We start from the raw sequence: 21806 nt of genomic DNA on the forward strand, positions 1-21806 counted from the left end.
AATGTTGTTGTTGTTGTTATCCTGGAGCTGAAGCTTGCCCTTTCCCTTAGAGACCGGGTTTGGAAGGGTCTCAGGGGGGAGCGACTGGTTAGTTTTATTCCAAGTACTTGGGGTAGGGGCGGGAACAGACCGCCTATGCTGCCGCCACTCTCCGAATCCCAAACCTGTTGAGGAAGAGGCGGAATTCATGACTAATGCAAATTCATTGAAAACCCTATCAATTGACTGGAATTCGACAAAGTTTGAATTAAATCTTAATTTGGAAAATAAGAAGGCAGCATAAACCAAATTGTACAGTTTTAAGGGTGTGCTGGAACAGAGCGATTTGAAGAGATACGGTGCAACTGGTTATACTAATAGGAAGGTTCACAAACACAAGGCACGCATTTAAGGCATAGTAATTCACGTTTTTAAAGCAGTGAATTATTATCACTTAGAAATGTTCAGCATGAAAATGTGGGGAAAGAAACTTCAATAGTAACTTTCAAAATGTAATTTGATAAAATAAACGAGTATTTTGCATCAGGATTTACTCTGGAGAAGGACTTGGGAGATATAGAATATGGGAAAGTAGATGGTGACATCTTGAAAAATGTCCACTTACAGAGGAGGTGGTGCTAGATGTGTTAAAATGCATAAAGTTCTAGGACTTGAGTAGGTGTATCCTAGAACAATGTGGGAAGCTAGGGAAGTGATTGCTAGGCTCCTTGCTGAGATATTTGTATCATCGATAGTTAGAGGTGAGGTTCCGGAAGACTGGAGATTGGCTAATGTGGCGCCACTATTTAAGAAAAGTGGTAAGGACATGCCAGGGGACTATAGACCAGTGAGCCTGACATCGGTGGTGAGGCAGTTGTTGGAGGGAACACTGAGGAACAGGATTTACATGTATTTGGAAAGGCAAGCACTGATTAGGGATAGTTAGCATGACTTTGTGCATGGGAAACCATGTCTCTCAAACTTGATTGAAGTTTTTGAAGAAGTAACAAAGAGGATTAATGAGGGCAGAGTGGTGGACATGATATATGTATAATATATAGGCTTCAGTAAGGAGTTTGACAGGGTTCCTCATGATAGACTGCTCAGCAAGGTTAGATCACATGGAATGCAAGGAGAAGTAGCCATTTGGATACAGAACTGGCTTGAAGGTAGAAGACAGAAGGTAGTGGTGGAGGGTTTCATTTCAGACGGGAGGTGGTGTGCCACAGGGATCGGTGCTGAGTCCACTACTTTTTGTCATTTTATATAAATAATTTGAATGTGAACATAGGCAATATAGTTAGTAAGTTTGCAGATGGCAGTATAGTGGACAGTGAAGAAGGTTACCTCAGAATACAACGGGATCTTGATCTAATGGGCCAATGGGCTGAGGAGTGGCAGATGGAGTTTAATTCAGACAAATGTGAGGTGGTGCATTTTGGAAAGATAAATCAGGGCAGAACTTGTACGCTTAATGGTAAAGTCCCGAGGGGTACTGCTGAACAAAGAGACTTTAGAGTGCAGGTTCGTAATTCCTTGAAAGTGCAGTTGTAGGTAGTGAAGAAAGTGTTTAGTATGCTTTCCTTTATTGGTCATGAGTATTGAGTACAGGAGTTGGGAGGTCATGTGTGGCTGCACAGGCATTGTTTGGACCTCTTTTGGAATATTGTGTGCATTTCTGGTCTCCCTCTTATCAGAAGGAAGCTGTGAAACCTGAAAGGGTTCAGAAAAGAGTTTCAAGGAAAATGCCAGGATTGGAGGATTTGAGCCATAAGGAGAGGCTGAATAGGCTAGGGCTGTTTTTCCTGGAGTGTTGGAGTCTGAGGGAAGACCTTATAGAGGTTTATAAAATCATTAGGGGCATGGATATGGTAAATAGATAAGGTCTTTCCCTGGGGTGGGGAGTCCAGAATTAGAGGGCATAGGTTTAGGTTGAGAGAGGAAAGATATAAAAGGGTCCTAATGGGTAACTTTTTCACACAGAGGGTGGTGTGTGTATGGAATGAGCTGCCAGAGGAGATAGTAGAGGCTGGTACAATGACAATATTTAAAAGGCATCTGGATGCGTATATGAATAGGAAGGGTTGACAAGTGCTGGCAAATGGGACTAGATTAATTTAGGATATCTGATTGCTATGGATGAGTTGGATCGAGGGGTCTGTTTCCATGCTGTATACGTCTGCGTCTAAGTAATCTTCAACATTGGTCCACGGGGAAAGAGTTGGAAAGTGACTAAGTGGATTGCTTTTTCCAAAAAGATGGCATAGATGTGGTGTTTTGAATATTATCTTTCTATTTTGACACATTTTGAATTAGTGCTGTTATCACTATTTTCTGCAGTGGCCAAATACATGCTGTTACATTACATCTATTTTAATTTTTTAAGGCGACGCCAATATGTTGGAAAGCCTCGGTTTGCACATTTTGACACACCTACACAGAATGCAAGGAAACTCATGGTTACTACAGAGAATAACGTGATTGCTTCTCTCAACTTAAGAAATGGAGAGATCAGTGAGTGTTGTTCAGTTGACATTGCAGTAACTTATTCCACTGTGTGCAGATTACAAACCATCACTAACCTCGACATTGTTGTTTTTGTTTTGATTTGCAGTCTGGCGTCAGGTGGATAAACAAGGTCCTGAGGGAAATGTGGATCTGATGTTGTTCCATGGACAGGGTGGGTGTGGTTTGTTCAACTCTATAAAATTTGTGCTGTGCATATGGCTGTCTCTGGGAGTTCTGATTTTTCTGTGGAAGCTGATTACAGCATTATGTTGTTCAACTTTGTGTAGGATTAATTCTATTTGCAATTAGATCATTAATCTGATGTTGGTGACCTCGAATGAGGACAATGGAAAAGTGGTGAACGACAAAAATGTATCAGATGGAATTAACATGGGTTTAAAAATAGTAAAATCAGAATTATTCTCAAAAGCAAGAGTTGGCTGATTCATTTTGTAATGTTACACTAAATCTTAATTGTTCTGTGAATTCAAATTAGAGATTTTTATGGGTTCAACAAGGTTTAGTGACTTTGCTTTTTCATAGATGCATTGACTGTGTCAGGAAGAGGGCGATTGTTGCGCTCATGGGATATGAACGTTGGTGGCTTGAACTGGGAGATCTTGCTTGAGCCTGGAAGGTGAGAACTGTGTAGCTATTATAGCATTGGCACCCAAAAATGAATGAGTATAATTACAGGAACAAACTCAATGAGGGTTTTTACTGCAGCTTGAGATTATAGCTTCTTACATTTTCTTTGTTATTGCTTTGGTTATACATGATAGTAATTGTGCAATTGATTCTAGCTAATGCAACCATAATAAGAGCACTTTAATATTAAACATTTCTCAAGTCCTTGATCTACTGAAATATTGATTTAAGTCATCAATCGTAAAGATGCTTCAACATGGCACCTTACTTAGACTTTGTCCAATACATGGTTGAAACCAACAGAGTAGGAAGCTACTGAGTCCTGTCCCCAGTCTGGCAGTCTGAGTGGCTCAGGATAGAGGAAGAGGACAGTGAGTTGCATCAATACCATATCCCTATTCAATAAATCTTGTTGGAATCTTTGTATGTGAAGAAAAGGTCAGAGTCATATCAGCCTTGACAAGGATGCCCTTGTGGCCATATAGTCTGCTGGAAATGTCTAACAGGTGGATGTGGCTGATCATTTGACCAGAAGAAAACCCTTATTACTGAGCCACTGTATTCTTTTGTGGAAGGGAAATATTGGAGAAAAGAGCAAAAAAAAAAAAAATTTTTCTTAGCTGCTGTTATGAAGTACCAGATCATTTAGAGGATTCCGGTCAGTGACTTTTCAGACTGACCAATGATTATTCCTTGGCATTAAACCTGCGAGAAAACATTAAGATTAGAAACATTAGTTTTGCTTTATCAATCTTACTTAGTGCCAAGGGTGGAGAAAGATTGATGGCTAGAGTTAGTTTGGTGACCTTGAAACTAAATTAATTCATTACATCAAAGTGGAACTGTACTCTTCCAAAAAAAAGAATTGGCTGGAGTCTATTTATAAAACATAAGTGATTCATATCTAACACACTGGTTACCTAGGCATGAATTATGATAGAATTTTATTAAAGAGAGAGGTTCGGTGATGGTGCTCTTACAGTTCATTTTGGTCCTAAGTTTGGATGTTGGATAGTGATGGTAGAGGCTCCAATATTTTCATCACATGGCTGACCAGTAGTCTCTCCCACTCCTTTCACATGCGATTGATGTGTGTTGGAAGGATTATAGTAATGACTGTTATTGCTTGTCTGATTTTTATAAGTTTGTTTCAGTTTTCAGACGGGTTCTCTTGTTGGCTCTGCTGAAGGAGTAAAGTACATCGCCATTCTGAAGAAAGCCTCCATTTCCCTCCATTATCTCACAAATGGTCATCAGAAGTGGAGTGAAGCTTTACCAGAAAGGTAAAGAGATTGCATCTGAACTGACGTCTGTTGTGATGTCAGGATATTTTATGCATGACATAATCAGGCTTTGCATTATATATAGCAAATTTTGGGAGAGACAAGGTTACAGTCAGAGCTTTGTAGAAGGCCACTGCCTCACTCATGCTAATGAGTGCATTTCTGCTGATGCAGAGTCACAAGGGACTTTGAACTGTGGTTCAAGATCTTACATTTTCTGCTTTGTAGGTGGTGTCTTCGGAATCTGTCTTTTCTATTTAACGCCAACTTGAAGTGGACCAGCATAAAATAGAAACTAGAGTACAAAAGTTAAATTAAAACTATGTCTTGCACTGCTCTTGAATCAGTGCTCCCTGGTAAGGGCAGCTGTTTTCTGTCTTAGTGTAAGGAAAATGTAATTTGACTGTTCTCGTACTGATTTGAAACATAACTTGCCTCTCTTGATGCCTGCGTTGCCAAACCTATCCAAAAGAATCTAGGCAATTTAAGGTTTCTAAATAGTTTTTTTGTTGTCAAGTGGTAGTACATTTCATATTAAAATTTACATTTGCATATTTAAAGATGGGAGGAATTGTTGATCAGGTGATTAAGTGGGTGGTTGTATAATGTATCTCTGTTTTAAACTTTCAGTGAAAAGGTCCAATATCAGCTCCTGTACTCATCAGGAAGTGGTGCAGTATATTTAGTGGGGATGGTTGCTGGCTCTCATCTTGTCATCATTCGGTATGACATTGAGGATGGAAAAATCATTGAACAGGTGAGGTTGCTTTGGAAGTAGGGGGTTGAATACAATAGAGATGTGAGCATTTGTATTGAAGTAAAGCAATAGGAGAAAGTAGTTACAGAGCAAGCAGTGCCTGTTGATGGAATTAACTTGGTGCTTTTTATGAGCGACTTGAGTTCACATTCGATCTGGTTCACTCCTATAGTTTTACTCTTTGGTGGAGATCTGATTGCAAGTCCTGTTAGAGGATGCAAACCCTCTTTGATTGCTGAAACATAAATTAAACATAATTCTAGGTATTTAATGTTTTAACATTGCTTTTATTCATTTCTGTCCTTTTCAGCTCATTTTCCTTCATGATTGTATTGATGCCTTGCTAGAGTACAGTAATCTGTTGATAATTTGTCCAAATGGTCATTTTTGACATAATCTCCGATCCACCCCATAGTGCAATCACAATGCAGACTTTCAATGTAGTGTTAAATAATTATCGAGAGAGAATCCTGGCTAATTTATTGCCCAACGAACTGAGTGGCTTGACTGCAGTCAATTGAGAGGACAGATAAAAATCAACCATATTACTGAATATCTAGAGTCACATGTAGAACAGACAGACAAGGGTGATAGATTTTCTCCATGGAAAGGATGTTTGTGAATCAGATGGACTTTTATGACAATTGACAATGGTTAGCTGGTTGCCAATAGATCAGCTTTTAATTCTAGATATTTTTATTTGAATTCAACTTGTACCAAATGCTATGGTGGGATTTGAACCCATGTCTTTGTCACTATTTGACCCATTGTGCCAGACTATTTCTCCTGAGGAGCACTTCATGTGCCACTATTCTGCTGTCCCAACCCCACGCCACACCTTACAGATTGCTCCCCTTCAGGCAGTTCAGAAGTCAGGAGTAGCGATAAAGCACAAGCTGTCTGCATTTGTCTCACCATGAAACTGAAGAACTGAGCACATTGCAAAAGCGATGAGCCATTAGTTTCCTGCCTTCAACCATTGTACAAAGTAGCAAGGAATTGAGCTTTTTCTCTTTTGATATCAAATTTCCATTATTTCCTGTTCAGGTGACTGTATCAGCCCCCTGGATTCAACGTTTGTGGGACCTTTGTGGGATTGTTGCAGATGGGATCTTGACATGCATAGACAGGGAATCTCACTCTCTTTGGATATTGCCATTGGAATCTGAACATGAACCCGAGCAGATTCTTTTACAGGTGAGGACTCAGTATCGCACTGTGGGTCACCCATTCCTATTCATCCTGAATCTGTATGATGCAAGTACTTTAATTTCAGAGATCATCTTTTTAGTTTTAATTTATTTTGCTCCTCATTCTGTTCTCCAGTTTGATTTTTGTTATTTTCATATGGGTGGGCACCTGAATTCAGGCCATTGATGGTGCTCTTATGAGGTATGAATGTGTTTGCATGTTATTTCCTTGAAAGGTTTCTTTTCTCCACCTTTTGAGGGAGAGCTTTCCCTTAATTCATTATCTTCCACAGCTGTGAATTATGGGAACCTCTATCAAATCACAGCTGGCTATGGAATCTTGCTAAGTAATGTGATGCTTGAAAACGACAGGTTTGCAGGGCAGGTTGTAATTTTAATTGAAGCCACTGGAAACATTTTCACAAACATGTTTTGGTGGTCTTTTGGTCTGAGAATTCAAGTGTCTTTGCCTTGTGAGAGTCATGCTTTTTCAGCAGTGATGCTTAATTGCTGAACTGTTTATGGTTCCTGCACAATTTGGGAACAAAAACAATTTTAAGGTTTGATTTGGGAAGAGTTAATCTTTTTGTTTTTGTTGCTTTCATCTTCACTGCCTCTCGCATTTCCCTCTATTTCTCCCTTGTAGTCTCTAGAGCTGGAACTTCCTGACAAGTTTGAGGGAAAGATTTTAACAACCCAGTCATCTCCATTGGTGGCATCGTCTGCTCAATTTTGCCTTCAATTGTCGGAGTCCCATTACGCATTATTACAGCTGCATGAGGGTGTAGTTACCCTACTACGTGACTTTGTGCAGGTGAGAAATGAATGACCATTGAATGCTGAATACTCCATGTAGGATAGCTGCTGTTGTAAATACATAGCTATCAGAAAGACCATGTGGTCCAAGTCTAGTAACTGCTTGCTTTATTGTGTAGAATTGCTCATGAGAAATGTTGTTTGGTCTCTGAATATCTTTAATCTTTGTTTTGAAGCTTGGCATCTATTCTAATGGGAGACAGTTACCAGCTGGGCCACATCACTTTGCACTTTGTTTCGCTGGCCCTAAAACATTGAAGAGAATGAATTTCTCCTGCTGGGATACTTTAAAATCAGATCTTTAAAGATAAATTAAATCAAGTAGAACCCATTCTGGGAAGCTTTTAAAATATTAATATATTTGTGGAGTCGAAGTTGAAGAATTTTAATGGCATATATGAATCTTGAATTTGTTTTATGCTGAAGGAAATAGTTGAGAGTTAGGACACTGACAATAGCACATTTATTGTGAGAATGAGGTAAGTGGATTTGCATTTTTAGGACTAGTCAGATGTCTTAATAATTTCTGTTCTTATTCATTTCTGTATCTTCACTTACTGTTGTTCTTTCAGCCTAATTGAGTCACTTTTTGCAGGCTGTGTTAGTTTCCTTTGCTACAACTGGTGACAAAGTGGTGACAGCTGTAATGACAGCCAAAAACAAAACGGTAAGGACCTTCTTCAAACTGAAGTGAAATGCATTTTGTATTGTAGGCTGGCTTTTACTTATTGAAACTTTGCTGCACCTGTGCTGGGAACTTTCAGCACCATGTAAAGGGAGCTTTACGCTGGAACTAACCTACGTTGTCCTTGCCCTACTATACAGAGAAAGTGAGGATTACAAATACTGGAGATCAGAGTCGAGAGTGTGGTGCTGGAAAAGCATAGCAGATCAGGCAGCATCTGAGGAGCAGGCAAATCTAAGTTTTGGGCATAAGCCCTTCATCAGGAAAGAGACTTGTGGCGTACAGGTAGCTGAGAAAGCGATAGGTGGATGAAGATGGGGGGGGGTAGATCGATGGGAAAGGTGATGGACAGGTCAGGAAAGCGGTGCTGAGTTGGAGGCTTGGGACTGGGATAATGTGAGGGGAGGTGGAATGAGGAAGCTGTTGAAATCCAGATTTATCCCATGGTGTTTGCAGGGTCCCAAGGCGGAATATGAGGCCTTCTTTCTCCAGGCGTTGGGTGGTAACGTTTGCTGGTGGAAGAGGCCCAAGACCCAAATGTCCTTGACTGAGTGGGAGGGAGAGTTGAAGTGTTCTGCCACGGGGAGGTGGGATTGGTGGGTGCAGGTGTCCGCAAGAAGGCGTCCTGTCTCCCCGATGTAGAAGAGACCACATCGGGTGCAACGGATAGAATAGGTGTCATTGGTAGAGATATAGGTAAATTTCTGTTGAATGTGGAAGGATCCTTTGGGGCCTTGGATGGAGGTAAGGGGAGTGGTTGAACCCTTCCACCCCACCAACTCCTGCATATGTCGCATCATCCTCCGCCATTTCTGCCACCTCCAAATGAACCTCACCACCAGAGATATATTTCCCTTCCCACCCCTATCAGTGTTCCGGAGAGACCATTCCCTCCGTGACTCCCTCGTCCGATCCATACCCCCACCAGCCCACACCCTACTCCTGGCACCTTCCCCTGCCACTGCAGGAATTGCAAAACCTGCACTGACACCATTCCACTCACTTACATTCAAGGCCCCAAAGGATCCTTCCACATTTGACAGAAATTTACCTGTACCTCTACCAATGACATCTACTGTATCTGTTGCACCCGATCTGGTCTCCTCTACCTCGGGGAGACAGGACGCCGCCTTGCGGATCGTTTCAGAGAACATCTCTGGGACACCAATCCCACCTCCCCGTGGCGGAACACTTCAACTCTCCCTTCCACTCCAACGCCCTGATCTATCCCCTTCTCCCTCACCTTCATCTACCTATCGCTTTCTCAGCTACCTTAACCCTGCACCGCGCCCCCCCCCCCCCCCTTTTTCTCTCAACGCCCATGCCCACAAGCCTCATTCCTGATGAAGAGCTTATGCCTGAACCGTCGATTCACCTGCTTCTTGGATGATACCTGATCTGTTGGGCTTTTCCAGCACCACACTGTTGCCCTAATGTACATCTTGAATGCTGAACTGGAAAAATCTCAAAGACAACAGTCTCGGCAACCTCAGAAATTTCTAGAGTTAAGTGAAATAAATAAGAGTTTAAAAATGATAGATGGATATGATTGGACTGAAATGAGTTAGAAAATTAAGTTAAAATTTGAAAATGTTTTAAATCAAGACCTTTAGCAAGTCATCCGTAGATTATCCATCACCCTCTTGCTGGACAAGGTAACTCAGGTAATGCATAGTTTGAAAAGGTAAGGAATGTTATACCTTGAAATGCATTCTTCTGCTAATGCCACAGTCTTGTTCTTAATTAAAACAAGTATAAGTTATGCAGAGAATGTCAAACATTTCAAACATTATTTTTTGTTCCCAAATGATCCTAATAACCATGTAATGCTGAAGATTCTTTTACATTTGGAGTTGGTTTGGATCTGATTGCAGATGACTGACACATCTGTCCAGACTTGCTGTCCTTGGATTAGAAAACGAAGCTAATTTGACCCAATACACAAGTGTGCACATATAGCAAGGATTTTAGTCTCACTCTCGGCTCCAAATCCAAATGTTCTTCATTCAAGCTGTGTTCCAGAGATTGATCACATAATCTCACTGACACTCCAGTGCTGAACCAAACAAATGCTATATTTTCAGTGATGTTCTTTCAATGTGATGTTAAATTGACAGCCCCATCTGTCCCCACAAGTGAACAAAAACAAAACTCATTCAAAGAAGATTGGGGGAGGTTCTCCTTGGAGTCTTGGTCAATAGTTTTGCAACCAGAATGCTTGCTTAGAATATTTATGCAGCCATCGTTGCTGAAATCTTAAGACACCCCATTTCCTTTCCTGCTCCTACTCCAATATGGATATTTTCTAATTAACCTGTTCAGAGATGGTATGCCATACCTCTGGAGCAGGTGTAACTTGAATCAACATGTCCTGGCTCAGTGTTAGGGACACAGCGGGTGCACCATGAGAGTCTCGGCCCATTCCAGTGTAATATTGATTGGTCCCGTGGGTCAGGACACAGGCTGGCTATCTTAGAATCCATATCTTAGTATGGAAACAGGCCCTTCGGCCCAACAAGTGCACACCAACCCTCCGAAGAGTATCCCACCCAAACCCATTCCCCATTATCTTACTTTTACCCCTGATTAATGCACCGAACCTACACATCCCTGAACACTATGGGCAATTTAGCACGGCCAACACTGCTACATGTTGGGAGGGTTTGTCTGTAAAGTATTTTTTTTGGATTGCATAGTTCATTATGTCTTTCAGGCTTTTGGTATCAATCTGTATACGGCAGAGAATGGTAGACGGCTGTTGGACACAGCTATGAACTTTAACCTGGATCCAAACTGTGGCCAACCTGAACAGGTGAGGTTGTGATTAAGGCAGTAGTTTGAGGGATGGGTACGAGTAGAGATTAAAAGGTGTTTGAAACCTTGCAGGGCAAGGGTTCAAAAGGAACCTGGGTGTGAGAGTGGTTTCTGGGCAAAAACACAAGGGTGGATGCTGTGAGAGATGAGGGGACAAGAGGTGAAGATGGTGTTGTGTAGAAGAAGCTGGGATCAGCCACATTTCTTTACTGCATTGGTTTCATGTAAGTACAGACGCCAAAGTGGGGTTCACATATACCTGACTGAATGAATAAAGCAGCTGCAGGTGTATCATTATTGAACTGTTGCAAAGTAACAAACTTGGAACTTAGTTGCAGTCACACACAGGCTCTGTTTTATTTCACAGTTTCCCTGGGTATGTTATAAATGAAGTAGAAGAAATATTTCTTGCACAATCACAAAAATATGAGATTCCCTTGTGACCTTTGGTGCAGTTTTCACATGTTTACCTTTTCTCCCTCAGCTCTATATTCATGCATTTCTGAAGAAAGATGATTCTGTTGGCTATCGCGCACTGGTACAGACCCTCGACCATGCATTGATCTTCATCCAGCAACCAGGTGCATGATTAATCTGTGCAGGATCTTGTCTATTCGGGTCAACAAATACAGTTACCCAAAATGTTTTTGCATGTTGAGCTGCTTTCTTGGTATGAACGGCAGTGCTGCAATTTGTAAGGAATTAATAGTGTATTATTGAGGTATTTTCTAAACCCGTCACTTGTTTTAGATTGATTTAAATGTTTAGCCTCTCTCAATTTTTAAGTATATTTGATGACTGTTCTATTTATTCCACTGATATATGATATCGTTGTTATTCAGTACCGCAGGAAATAATTGGAGACGGTACAAGTCAGCAAAAGGACATGCATTTCTGCATGTTTGCATTTAAGTTGAGTCCCTCAATTTGACTCCTAAATCTCAAAATCTTCACTCGTGCTTCTTGTCATTGACTTCCTGTGATGGGCATCAACTCTGAATCAAGAGGGGCAAATTTGCTTCATAGTCTGTGAATCATGAATTGTGACAATACCACCGGCATTGCATTCCTGCCAATTCTTGGAGGATGGCATATACAGCTTTGCTTTCATTTCTGGTGCCACATGGAATTGAAACAAGATAGGATCGTGTGGTGTCTCCCCCAGTTAAATTTGAGAAATGGATGGAATTTCTTTCCACTCCATTTATCCATGCACTGAGTTATAAATTGACCAGTACTGTTGCAGGAAGGTACACAACAAAACCTTGGCTTTGCCACTGAAAGAAAGTCTGGATTGATGGTGAACTGCTCACATTTGTCTCCCTAAAAGTTGGCGAAAGCAGATTCCTATGTGGGGTGGAATTCAAATGAGTAGGGCAAAATCAATTGAAAAGAGGAAGTAATCCCTTGTGTCAAGTCATCCTACCCCTCTCCTCACTACAGCAACTGGGCTGTCAGTAATCACAGTGATTGGCTGCATGTGGTGAAAACTTTGGATTGTAAAATAGGTGTTAGCGTTGTCCACTGTTTTTACAGGTCGGATTGTTTGGACACGGGAAGAGGCATTAGCAGAAGTTATTACCATGGAAATGGTCGATTTGCCTCTAACAGGAACACAGGCAGAACTGGAGGGTGAATTTGGGAAGAAAGCAGGTATTGTTTAATGCCCTTGAAACCAACTGTTACTAATTTTATAAGGAAAGGGTAAGGAGTACTTGTGTCATACTTGCAGTTGATAAAAATTGAAATGAAGAGAAACCCTGATCCTTGATAGTAACAGCTTTATCTGTTTTAGTTCATTGTCACTTAATGCACAGTGAGGGATGGGAATGATTGAGTTGCCATCTCGAAACACAGATTTGAAAACCTTTGTTTGCCGTTATGATTAATTGTGGCTGATGGGTAAAATATTTTAGCTGTGCTATCTTGGTTACAGATGTGATTATAATTCTAGAAGTTGAAAACCGAGATTTTTGGATAAATCCTTCAATGAAAAAGCTGACTCCATATTTCTAGGTCACTTGGCAATTTTTTCCTCCATTGTGCAAGCCTCCGATTTAGGGTTTGAGTGGAAGTAAATTTCTAACCCATAGTTTGTATTAAATCTGTTGGCTGCAGGCTGGAACATTTTCCTGTGATCAGCAAACTGATTTGGTTTGCTGAATCGTGAATCCGTTTTGGGTGTAGCATTGACTACGGTAGTGCAGCACACTGTCAGTAAAATGGTCTTCAGTTGTTCTCTGTAGTACAGCTGAGACTTTGACTTTTCATTTTACATTTGATTTTAGCAGGCAATCACACATCATTTTAACTTTTGTGGTTGGGAAACTTCCAAAAAAACCAAGAATTCCCGGCAAAAGTAGTAGTCACATGAACAAATTTGTGTTTAATTAAGGAGATCCAGAATGAATTTCGTAAAGGAAAAGCATGTTTCACAACCAACCTAATGGAGGAATTTGATGTGATAACAGAGGAATGGTCCGGGAAATGCTGTAGATGTGATATAGATGGAGTTAGAGAAGACAATTGATATTGTACCACAACTGTTTTGAGAGCAAGTTTGAACTCATGGAATGAAAGGGATAGTGGCAACATGTGTACAAAATTCACTGAGAAAGGAAGCAGAGCAATAATTAATAGATTTTGGATGATGGGGGATCACCAATGGGACCTTTGTTTTTCCGAAATAATATATTTATCAACTTGACCTTTGTTAAAGGGCACAATTTCAAAAGTTGTAGAGAAATTTGAAAGCTTTGTAATTTGTAAAGAGGATAGTGTAGAAGTTGAAAAGGACTTAGAGAAGTTGGTGGAGTGGGTGGACAGGTGGCAGATAAAGTTCAATGTGGAGAAGTGTAAGGTGATACATTTTGATAGAAAGTACATTTTAAAAGAAAGGGTACTACTCTAAAGGGTGTGCAGGAGTAGAGAGACCCAGATGTATATGTGCAAAAGTTATTGAAGGTGGTGGGCCAGGTTGTTAGAGCAATTAATGAAACATACAATATCCTATTTTGTTAATAGGGGCACAGAGTACAAAGATAAGAGTTAATGTTGAACTTGTATAAAACATTAGTTTGGCCTCAACTTTGTGTCCAATTCTGGGCACCACACTTTAGAAAGGATGTGAAGGTATTTGATAAGAGTGTGGAAAAAGTTTACAAGAATAATTCCAAGGCTGAAGCAGTTCAATTATGAGAATACATTGCTGACAATGGGATCCTTGTCCTTGGAGAAGTGAAGGTGAAGAAGACAAGTGCTCCAAATATTCAAAATGGTGAGAGGTCTGGACAGAGTAAATAGAAAATATTCCCATTTATGAAAGGATTGAGAGGGCATAGATTTAAAGTAATGTGTAAATAAAGCAAAGGTCATATGAGGAAAATCTTTTTCATACGGTGAGTGGTTATGAGCAGCCTGAGAGTTAATGAAGGTAGGTTCAGTTGAGGTGTTCTGAGGGGAATTAGATTGTTTCTTTCCAACTCACCAATTGCAAGATTATAGGGGAGAAAATGCAGGAAAGCTACAGAATGGGCTGAGTGACTTCCTCCTTCTGTTCTGTAACAGCTGAGATTCAATCACATTAATGTAATGGCCTGACAGCTGTAGCTGACATTGTCTTTATTGTTGGTGTATGAGAGGATGCTGCATGTTATGTATTGCCAGTATCTCATTTCATATACTTGCACCAATATTCTTCGAAGCTGCAATGCCATGCTAGTTTCTCACTGTAGTTTGGTTCCATTGGTCGCAGGACTTTTCCCAGTTCAAAGCTCAATTTACATCTTAAGAGTAGAAGAGCAAAACCTAAAATTGCTGGACATTTTCTTATCATTCAAGAGTCATCTCCTGCCTAATGTTAAGCATCTTTTGAAATTCCCTTGTAAACAATGAGATGGCAATGTTGTAGATGCAGTGAAGGTTTATGCTACACGTTCAACTCTTAAATACTGCTTTCTTTGTTCATGCTGCCGTGGAACCAGCTGCACAAGGTAGTATGTTTAATTGATAAATTTGTTGTGTCATTGTCTTTTGGAAATTGCAAACATGTTTTCAGAACATCCATTAAAGGAGAAACTTTCTTTGGTAATCTGTGTTGTTTGAGGACTGAATTAAACACCAAATTATTTGCTTTGTTAATGTTCAAATTCTAAAATGTGAATTGTACCAGCTTTAATTGTTGGCTGATCACAAAGCCTCCTGTTATATGTTAAAATCTCTTTGATTTGGGGTGGTTGTGAGTGGACATGGCTGTGGGTGGTAGTGTTGAGTGGAAGAGGACTAATGACTGCTTTTGAGATGTTACCCAGACTGATGTAAGATCACTGTCCTAATGTACTTATGGATGGGGGTGTTGCGTACAATAAAATTTGCTTACCATATCCACTTTCTGATACTTGATGTATTCTGACAGATGGTCCAATGGCAATGTTCATGAAGAGACTGTCCTCCCAGCTAATCCTTCTACAAGCATGGAGTTCCCAGCTGCTTAAAATGTTTTATGATGCACGAAAACCACGTAGCCACTCAAAGAATGAAATAACAATAGAGAACCTGGCCCGGGATGAGTTTAATCTGCAGAAGATGATGGTGATGGTGACGGCGTCTGGAAAGGTAATGGTCCTGAGTCACGGTCTTGCATTGTTATGTTTCCCATTTAGTACTCAATATTCTGCTTCATATCCACACAATCACAGCTTAAAGCTGTGAATATCAGTTAGTTGACAACCTATCGCAACAGCACCTGATCCTATCCTCAGATGCTCCCAGGGACTTTCCAGCATCAACACCTAGATTATGATGAAGAGCAGATTTTAATATGAAATTAAAGAGTTGTGGTCACCTATCATTCTTGATGCTGGGTTAACATTTTGTTTTAAATGTGTGATGAAGAATAATATTTTGGATTCCAGTATGAGCTTTATATCCTGCATAGAATTGTTTCATGGTATCCCAAAGTAATTTTATGGCTTCATTCAGTGGTCTGAAAATTTTTTATCTGGTTGACATACTTAACTTTTCATATTGATCTGACTCTGACCTCCATACATATTGTAATGACATCTCCTTTCCAGCAGCTATTGTGCCACAATGATCTTCTCACTTTATTTTACGCAATTGAATCTTCCAGATTTGAATGAGTATAAGTAACCAACTTGCAGTCTTTTGGGAATATGGGAAAGCTTGGTGACTGACTGGAAATTCATAGACTTTCTGTTGATGAATTTATTGTGGGAGAGTCAGGTCATTTTTAATCACAGTACAGCAAACCTTTTATTAACCGGCACATATGGTACCATTAAAAGGATAAGGAAGAGTTACGCATAACCACAGTAAACCCTGACCAAACAAAGCCAGATAGCAACATCCCTTAAAAAAAAAAATCAATTTGAGAACCCACAGCAAATAATAGAAACATTATGCAGCAGGATATACATCACTGTTACACTTGATTTACAGCACAGTGTTATGGACTAGGCCAGACCACTCCAAACATTCCTAAGCAGGCAGCCCAGACCATAACTTTGCACTTTGTTTCAGTAGGCCTACAGTGAAAATTACATAAAATAAGTTAACGAGATTGACTACTAGATTTTAAAACAGACAAACACTTATTCACAAAATTACACAATGAAACACAAAGAACAGAATAAAGAACCCCTACAGAACTCAGTATATCCAAACTAGACTTAATTATCCTGTTCCGGGTACACACAACAGTCCCAATAAGCAAACCCACTTTAAAACCCAGTAAAATGGAAAATGGAAAACATTCTTACAGATTGAAGTTGAAGGGCAGAAAGAGAGAGTTTCCACACAGCTCCCTGCTAAACTCCACTCCAGTTCAAGACTAAACTAAACTGCTCAGCTAGAGAGCTGACCACTCCCCTTTCATTATACAGGTCACTTCTAAAACATGACCACTTTGGCCTGAAGTCTCATCAGTTTAGATTTAAACAAAAGACCTCTCAAAATCTGTTTCATCTGTACCAAACCAGACTGATTGGAGCCTGGCCTGATTTATTACCCCTCTGAAAAATATCAAGGACAGAGCATCCTTGAGCCAAGGAACAGGTTTTAGGGAAAAAAAAGAGACTAGCTTTGTGACAACAGGTACTGAGACATTGCAGTAGATTGTGCTGTTTGAGTTATATAATTTTTGCCCGTTTATTAAGGGTGCCAGTTAAAATAAAGTTTGCTGTATAAAGGTACACAATGTACTAGAAAAGCCAGAGACTGAACAGAAAATGTGAGGGTGAAAGCAGAGTGGGGGACAAAGATATAAAGTCATAATGTGTATAACTTGTATATTTCAGGCCTGCACATTATTATATTAAATTTTATTATGAATCTGACATGAGCATTTGATGTGAGCACCTGACAATATGTCAGTATTCATCAGTTCGAACCTATTGTGTTTCCAGCACTTGCATATTCATTTCACATTTGTTTCTCTGACGTTGTTAAATGCTCCCATGCATGATGTGTAATGCTGTTCTGTGCTCAACACTCTATCCGATGCTTTCAGTGCCAAATTGTTTCTCTTCCAGCTCTTTGGGATTGACAGTAGCTCTGGGACTATTTTGTGGAAGCAATACTTTGAGAATGTGAAACCAGGATCCTCCTTCAAATTGGCTGTGCAACGAACGACCGCTCACTTCCCCCATCCACCACAGTGTACCCTGATTATTAAGGACAAGGTCAGACTGCAAACCCGACTACAAATCTGCTCATGGGCTTGTGCATCATGTGATCTGACCATTACAATGTAGTTTCAGCTTCAAGGGTTTCATGATTTCTGATGTTGTAGTATCTCGATTCTGGTACTGAACATATTCACACTAATTGAGTAAGAGATCTGCATTTGTTGGGGTGGGGCTTCATTTAGTGCAAAAGGAAAATATCCTCTGTTTTTGTAATGTTATACACTCAGGTTTAATATTAGACTATAGTTTTTTTAAAATTGCTTACTAAGCTTGAAGTATGACGCTTGAAGCTTTCACTAAATGTTCAATCTCTTGGTTTTGAAGAAGTGTATGGATCTTTATATTTGAGGTGCCTCTGATCTGAGATGATTTGTGGTTTCCATATTAGAAAGGTTAGAGATGAGTTATATTTGAAAAAAAAGGTCTTGCATTTGCACAGCAGATTTCACAAACTTAGGACATCCCAAAATGCATTACAGCCAATTAAGTAACTTTTATTGAACAGTTACTATTCTAATTTAGGAAACATGTCAGACTTATGCGGAAAGTCAGGAGGCATGGGATAGAGGGAAATTTGGCCAATTGGATAGAAAACTGGCTAACCGGTCGAAGGTAGAGAGTGGTGGTAGATGGTAAATATTCAGCCTGGAGCCCAGTTACAAGTGGAGTTCCGCAGGGATCAGTTCTGGGTCCTCTGCTGTTTGTAATTTTTATTAATGACTTAGATGAGGGAGTCGAAGGGTGGGTCAGTAAATTTGCAGATGATACGAAGATAGGTGGAGTTGTGGACAGTGAGGAGGGCTGTTGTCGGCTGCAGAGGGACTTAGATATGATGCAGAGCTGGGCTGAGGAGTGGCAGATGGAGTTCAACCCTGCCAAGTGTGAGGTTGTCCATTTTGGAAAGACAAATAAGAATGCGGAATACAGGGTTAATGGTAGGGTTCTTAGTCAGGTGGAGGAACAGAGGGATCTTGGGGTCTATGTACATAGATCTTTGAAGGTTGCCACTCAGGTGGATAGAGTTTGTAAGAAGGCCTATGGAGTATTATCGTTCATTAGCAGAGGGATTGAATTCAAGAGTCGTGAAGTGATGTTGCAGCTGTACAGGACTTTGGTTAGGCCACATTTGGAGTACTGTGTGCAGTTCTGGTCGCCTCACTTTAGGAAAGATGTGGAAGCTCTGGAGAGGGTGCAGAGAAGATTTACCAGGATGTTGCCTGGAATGGAGAGGAAGTCATACGAGGATAGGTTGAGAGTGCTAGGCCTTTTCTCGTTGGAACGGCGAAGGATGAGGGGTGACTTGATAGAGGTTTATAAGATGATCAGAGGAATAGATAGAGTAGACAGTCAGAAACTTTTTCCCCGGGTACAACAGTGTTACAAGGGGACATAAATTTAAGGTGAAGGGTGGAAGGTATAGGGGAGATGTCAGGGGTGGGTTCTTTACCCAGAGAGTGGTGGGGGCATGGAATGCACTGCCCGTGGGAGTGGTAGAGTCGGAATCATTGGCGACCTTTAAGCGGCATTTGGATAGGTACATGGATGGGTACTTAATTTAGGTTAGAAGTTCGGCACAACATCGTGGGCCGAAGGGCCTGTTCTGTGCTGTATTGTTCTATGTTCTATGTTCTATGTCAGTAAATTGGATGTAAGGTTGCATCAAAAGCCAAAGATATTATAACCAGGTCAGGACACGCAAAAAAAACTACTCTGTTCTTCTTTGAATATTGCCATGCATTCAACAAAAAATTCAGGTAGTGCCTTGATTTACCATCCAATTTGAATATCATCCCCACTGATGGCATGTGGCTTTGTTGGTACTGTGTTTTGATGGTGCGTTTACCTATCTGTCCTGACCATCTGCTAGTGATGCATTTGCTCAGTACTGATATTCTGACGATGCAGTATTTTCTCAACACTGCCAGTCCTATTACTGTGCCCAATCAGCACTGCCCTACTGACAGCTGCTGCTTGGGGAGTGCAAGACTCATTGACTGATTCCAGATTCAATAAAATACAATGAAATATGGACCGTAAGAGAGCTGCTGTCACTGGAGAGGGAAAGCAAAGTGTTTCTAAGGGCTATCTTTTTTTTAACTGTCTCTGTACCCACCATGCAGGGATAAGCAGACAGTAACTGGAGCAATGTTTAATGTTCTTGAAAGGTGCTAGATTAACACATGACAAAAGCTCCATTGTCGACCAGTTACCTAGTGTGCTGCTGTTCACTTCATGTGAAGTTTAAACAAAACTACTTTTCCTAACTTTGTAAATGACATTGATTAAGTAACTCCATTCCTTCCCACTCCAACCAGGAAACTCGGCTGAGTTCTCTTCATGTTTTCAATCCGATCTTTGGAAAGCGGAGCCAGATCAATCCACCAGTTCTAACCCGGCCTATTCTTCAGTCTTTGCTGCTTCCGATTATGGACCAAGATTATGCAAAGGTCTTACTCCTGATTGACGATGAACATAAGGTAATTCTGGATGTCATTTTGAGACTGATGTTAATTCAAAAGGCTTGCCCTCTCAGTATTAATTAGCGTTCTTGGCAATGAGTTGTAGTATCGACATCTACATTTTGTGGCACTGTTTCAGATCAGTAGGATGCATTGTTGACTTGTCTGAGTGCCAGAACAGTTTCCATATCTATACTAGTTATTCATGTGTCACAGAAATAGATTATTAATCAAACCACCACTTGTTGAGCCCGTTTTTAGCTATGTTATGAGAAATGCTTGGGAGCCGTTTTAATTTTTTCTTTCATCTGTGCTTTGCACTGATCCTTGTTGACACTAAGTTCTGCTGTCACTTTACTACTTTGTCTCAACAGTGTGTTTGCAAGCTGCTCAACTATAGCAGGCTTCATAGTGAGCATATTCTTGACTTCACCCAGTGCCACTCATTTACTGTTGTTAGTTAAATAATCACAAGTAGGAACTGATGATCTCTCTCCCTAAATCAGGTATACTGTGTTTACTAGTAACACACTGGTTGAGAATATTTACCTGGCCATACCTCCTATACTTTTTCTGTGACCATGTGCTGGTCCTTGTACTGAATATTGTCTCATGACAAATTAGAACGAAGAAGGAGGTCTAGCTTTGCTGTTTTATTATCATTGCAGGTGACAGTCTTTCCCTCTAGTAGAAATATTCTGCAGCAGCTCCAGGATTCTGCACCTGTAATTTTTTTCTACCTTGTGGATCCTGTTTGGGGGAAGTTAAATGGATTCCGTCTCCACAAGGTAGTGTTGTCAGTTTTCCAAACCTCTATTGAAACAATTTGCAGTATCGCTAATGTTTTGTCTTCAAATATGTTACTGTCCAAACATGTTTTAATTCTGATCTAGGTATAGCACATGTGGGTAAGTATGGTAGCTAAATTTAGGCACTCTTTGTGTAAATAGAATATAAACTGTGACCTACTCATCGGTAGTCTTAAGATCTGGAATGTGATTTTAGTTAATGTTGTGGATATATGTTGGATGTCTTTCTATAAGTGGAAATTAAACAGCATAATTATATGTGTGAAATTAACTTAAATGTCTAAGGTAAACTTTTGAAATACTTCCTCAAGATATGAGGAGTGGTTTGGGTATTATTGAGTAGCTTTTGAGACTGTTTTGGAAATTATTTTAAAAATCAAATACATTGGTTGGAAACTGGAGTTGCAGCTGGGGTAAGGATGGTAGATGTCTTTTCCAACATCAAATGAATGAATCAGTTGTGTTTTCGTAGTAATCGAATGCTTCACAGTAACTTTTATTGATGCTGTCGTCTTATTCAATAATTATTAACCTCGACCTCTAAATCACTAGTCCAGTAGCATAACCAAAATATTATTGAATCCAATATATAACCAGTGCACAGATGAAATCTGGTCCACTAACAAGTACTCTAATGTAGTTTGTACGTTGCTTGACTCCTAATCCAATGATGTACTCATCTACCATATACTTGCACTGTCAGGGCCACAGCATTTTCTGGTGAAAGTGATGTGTTGTTCTGTTTGTTCCCTCATGATTTCCACCGGGTGAATTAATCTCTCTCACTGGTTTGGGAAGGATTTGAGTTTCAGAACAGCTGGGGACCATCGTAAATTATGCTGCAATCAATGTGTAAAGAACAGGTTAACTTTTGGTTTTGTGGCATCAACGGAAGTGAAACTTCATTGTCTTTGGAAATGGTGTCTTAGAGAATGAGAACAGGCCTTACCAGCGAGCAGTTTAATAGTGATTTCCTTTCCTGCAGGATCTTAGGACAGAGGAGATCTGGGAGGTGGTGATTCCAACAGAAACACAAAAAATAGTGATTGTGAAAGGAAAACGTTCGAATGAGCATGTGCACTCTCAAGGTCGTGTTATGGGAGATCGCAGTGTCCTCTACAAGGTATTGGCAGCAGGATCATGTCATATTA

General features: G+C 40.3%; 1 protein-coding gene across 1 annotated transcript in view; it reads left to right on the plus strand.

The window, feature by feature from the left end:
- emc1 (ER membrane protein complex subunit 1) overlaps window positions 1-21806 on the plus strand; it is a 29862-nt gene that overhangs the window by 186 nt on the left and 7870 nt on the right. Inside the window, exons 2-17 of the mRNA XM_043675856.2 lie at window positions 2366-2493; window positions 2594-2659; window positions 3031-3124; window positions 4290-4418; window positions 5049-5175; window positions 6223-6372; window positions 7012-7179; window positions 7777-7848; window positions 10580-10678; window positions 11165-11261; window positions 12217-12333; window positions 15095-15294; window positions 17232-17381; window positions 19703-19864; window positions 20515-20634; window positions 21641-21778. Of these exons, the coding sequence (XP_043531791.2) occupies window positions 2366-2493; window positions 2594-2659; window positions 3031-3124; window positions 4290-4418; window positions 5049-5175; window positions 6223-6372; window positions 7012-7179; window positions 7777-7848; window positions 10580-10678; window positions 11165-11261; window positions 12217-12333; window positions 15095-15294; window positions 17232-17381; window positions 19703-19864; window positions 20515-20634; window positions 21641-21778 (2017 nt within the window). The remainder of the gene's footprint in view (window positions 1-2365; window positions 2494-2593; window positions 2660-3030; window positions 3125-4289; window positions 4419-5048; window positions 5176-6222; window positions 6373-7011; window positions 7180-7776; window positions 7849-10579; window positions 10679-11164; window positions 11262-12216; window positions 12334-15094; window positions 15295-17231; window positions 17382-19702; window positions 19865-20514; window positions 20635-21640; window positions 21779-21806) is intronic.

The sequence above is a fragment of the Chiloscyllium plagiosum genome, unplaced genomic scaffold (assembly GCF_037043375.1).
Source record: "Chiloscyllium plagiosum isolate Xiang-an unplaced genomic scaffold, Cpla_swu_hap1 HiC_scaffold_37, whole genome shotgun sequence".
Taxonomy (NCBI): Eukaryota; Metazoa; Chordata; class Chondrichthyes; order Orectolobiformes; family Hemiscylliidae; genus Chiloscyllium; species Chiloscyllium plagiosum.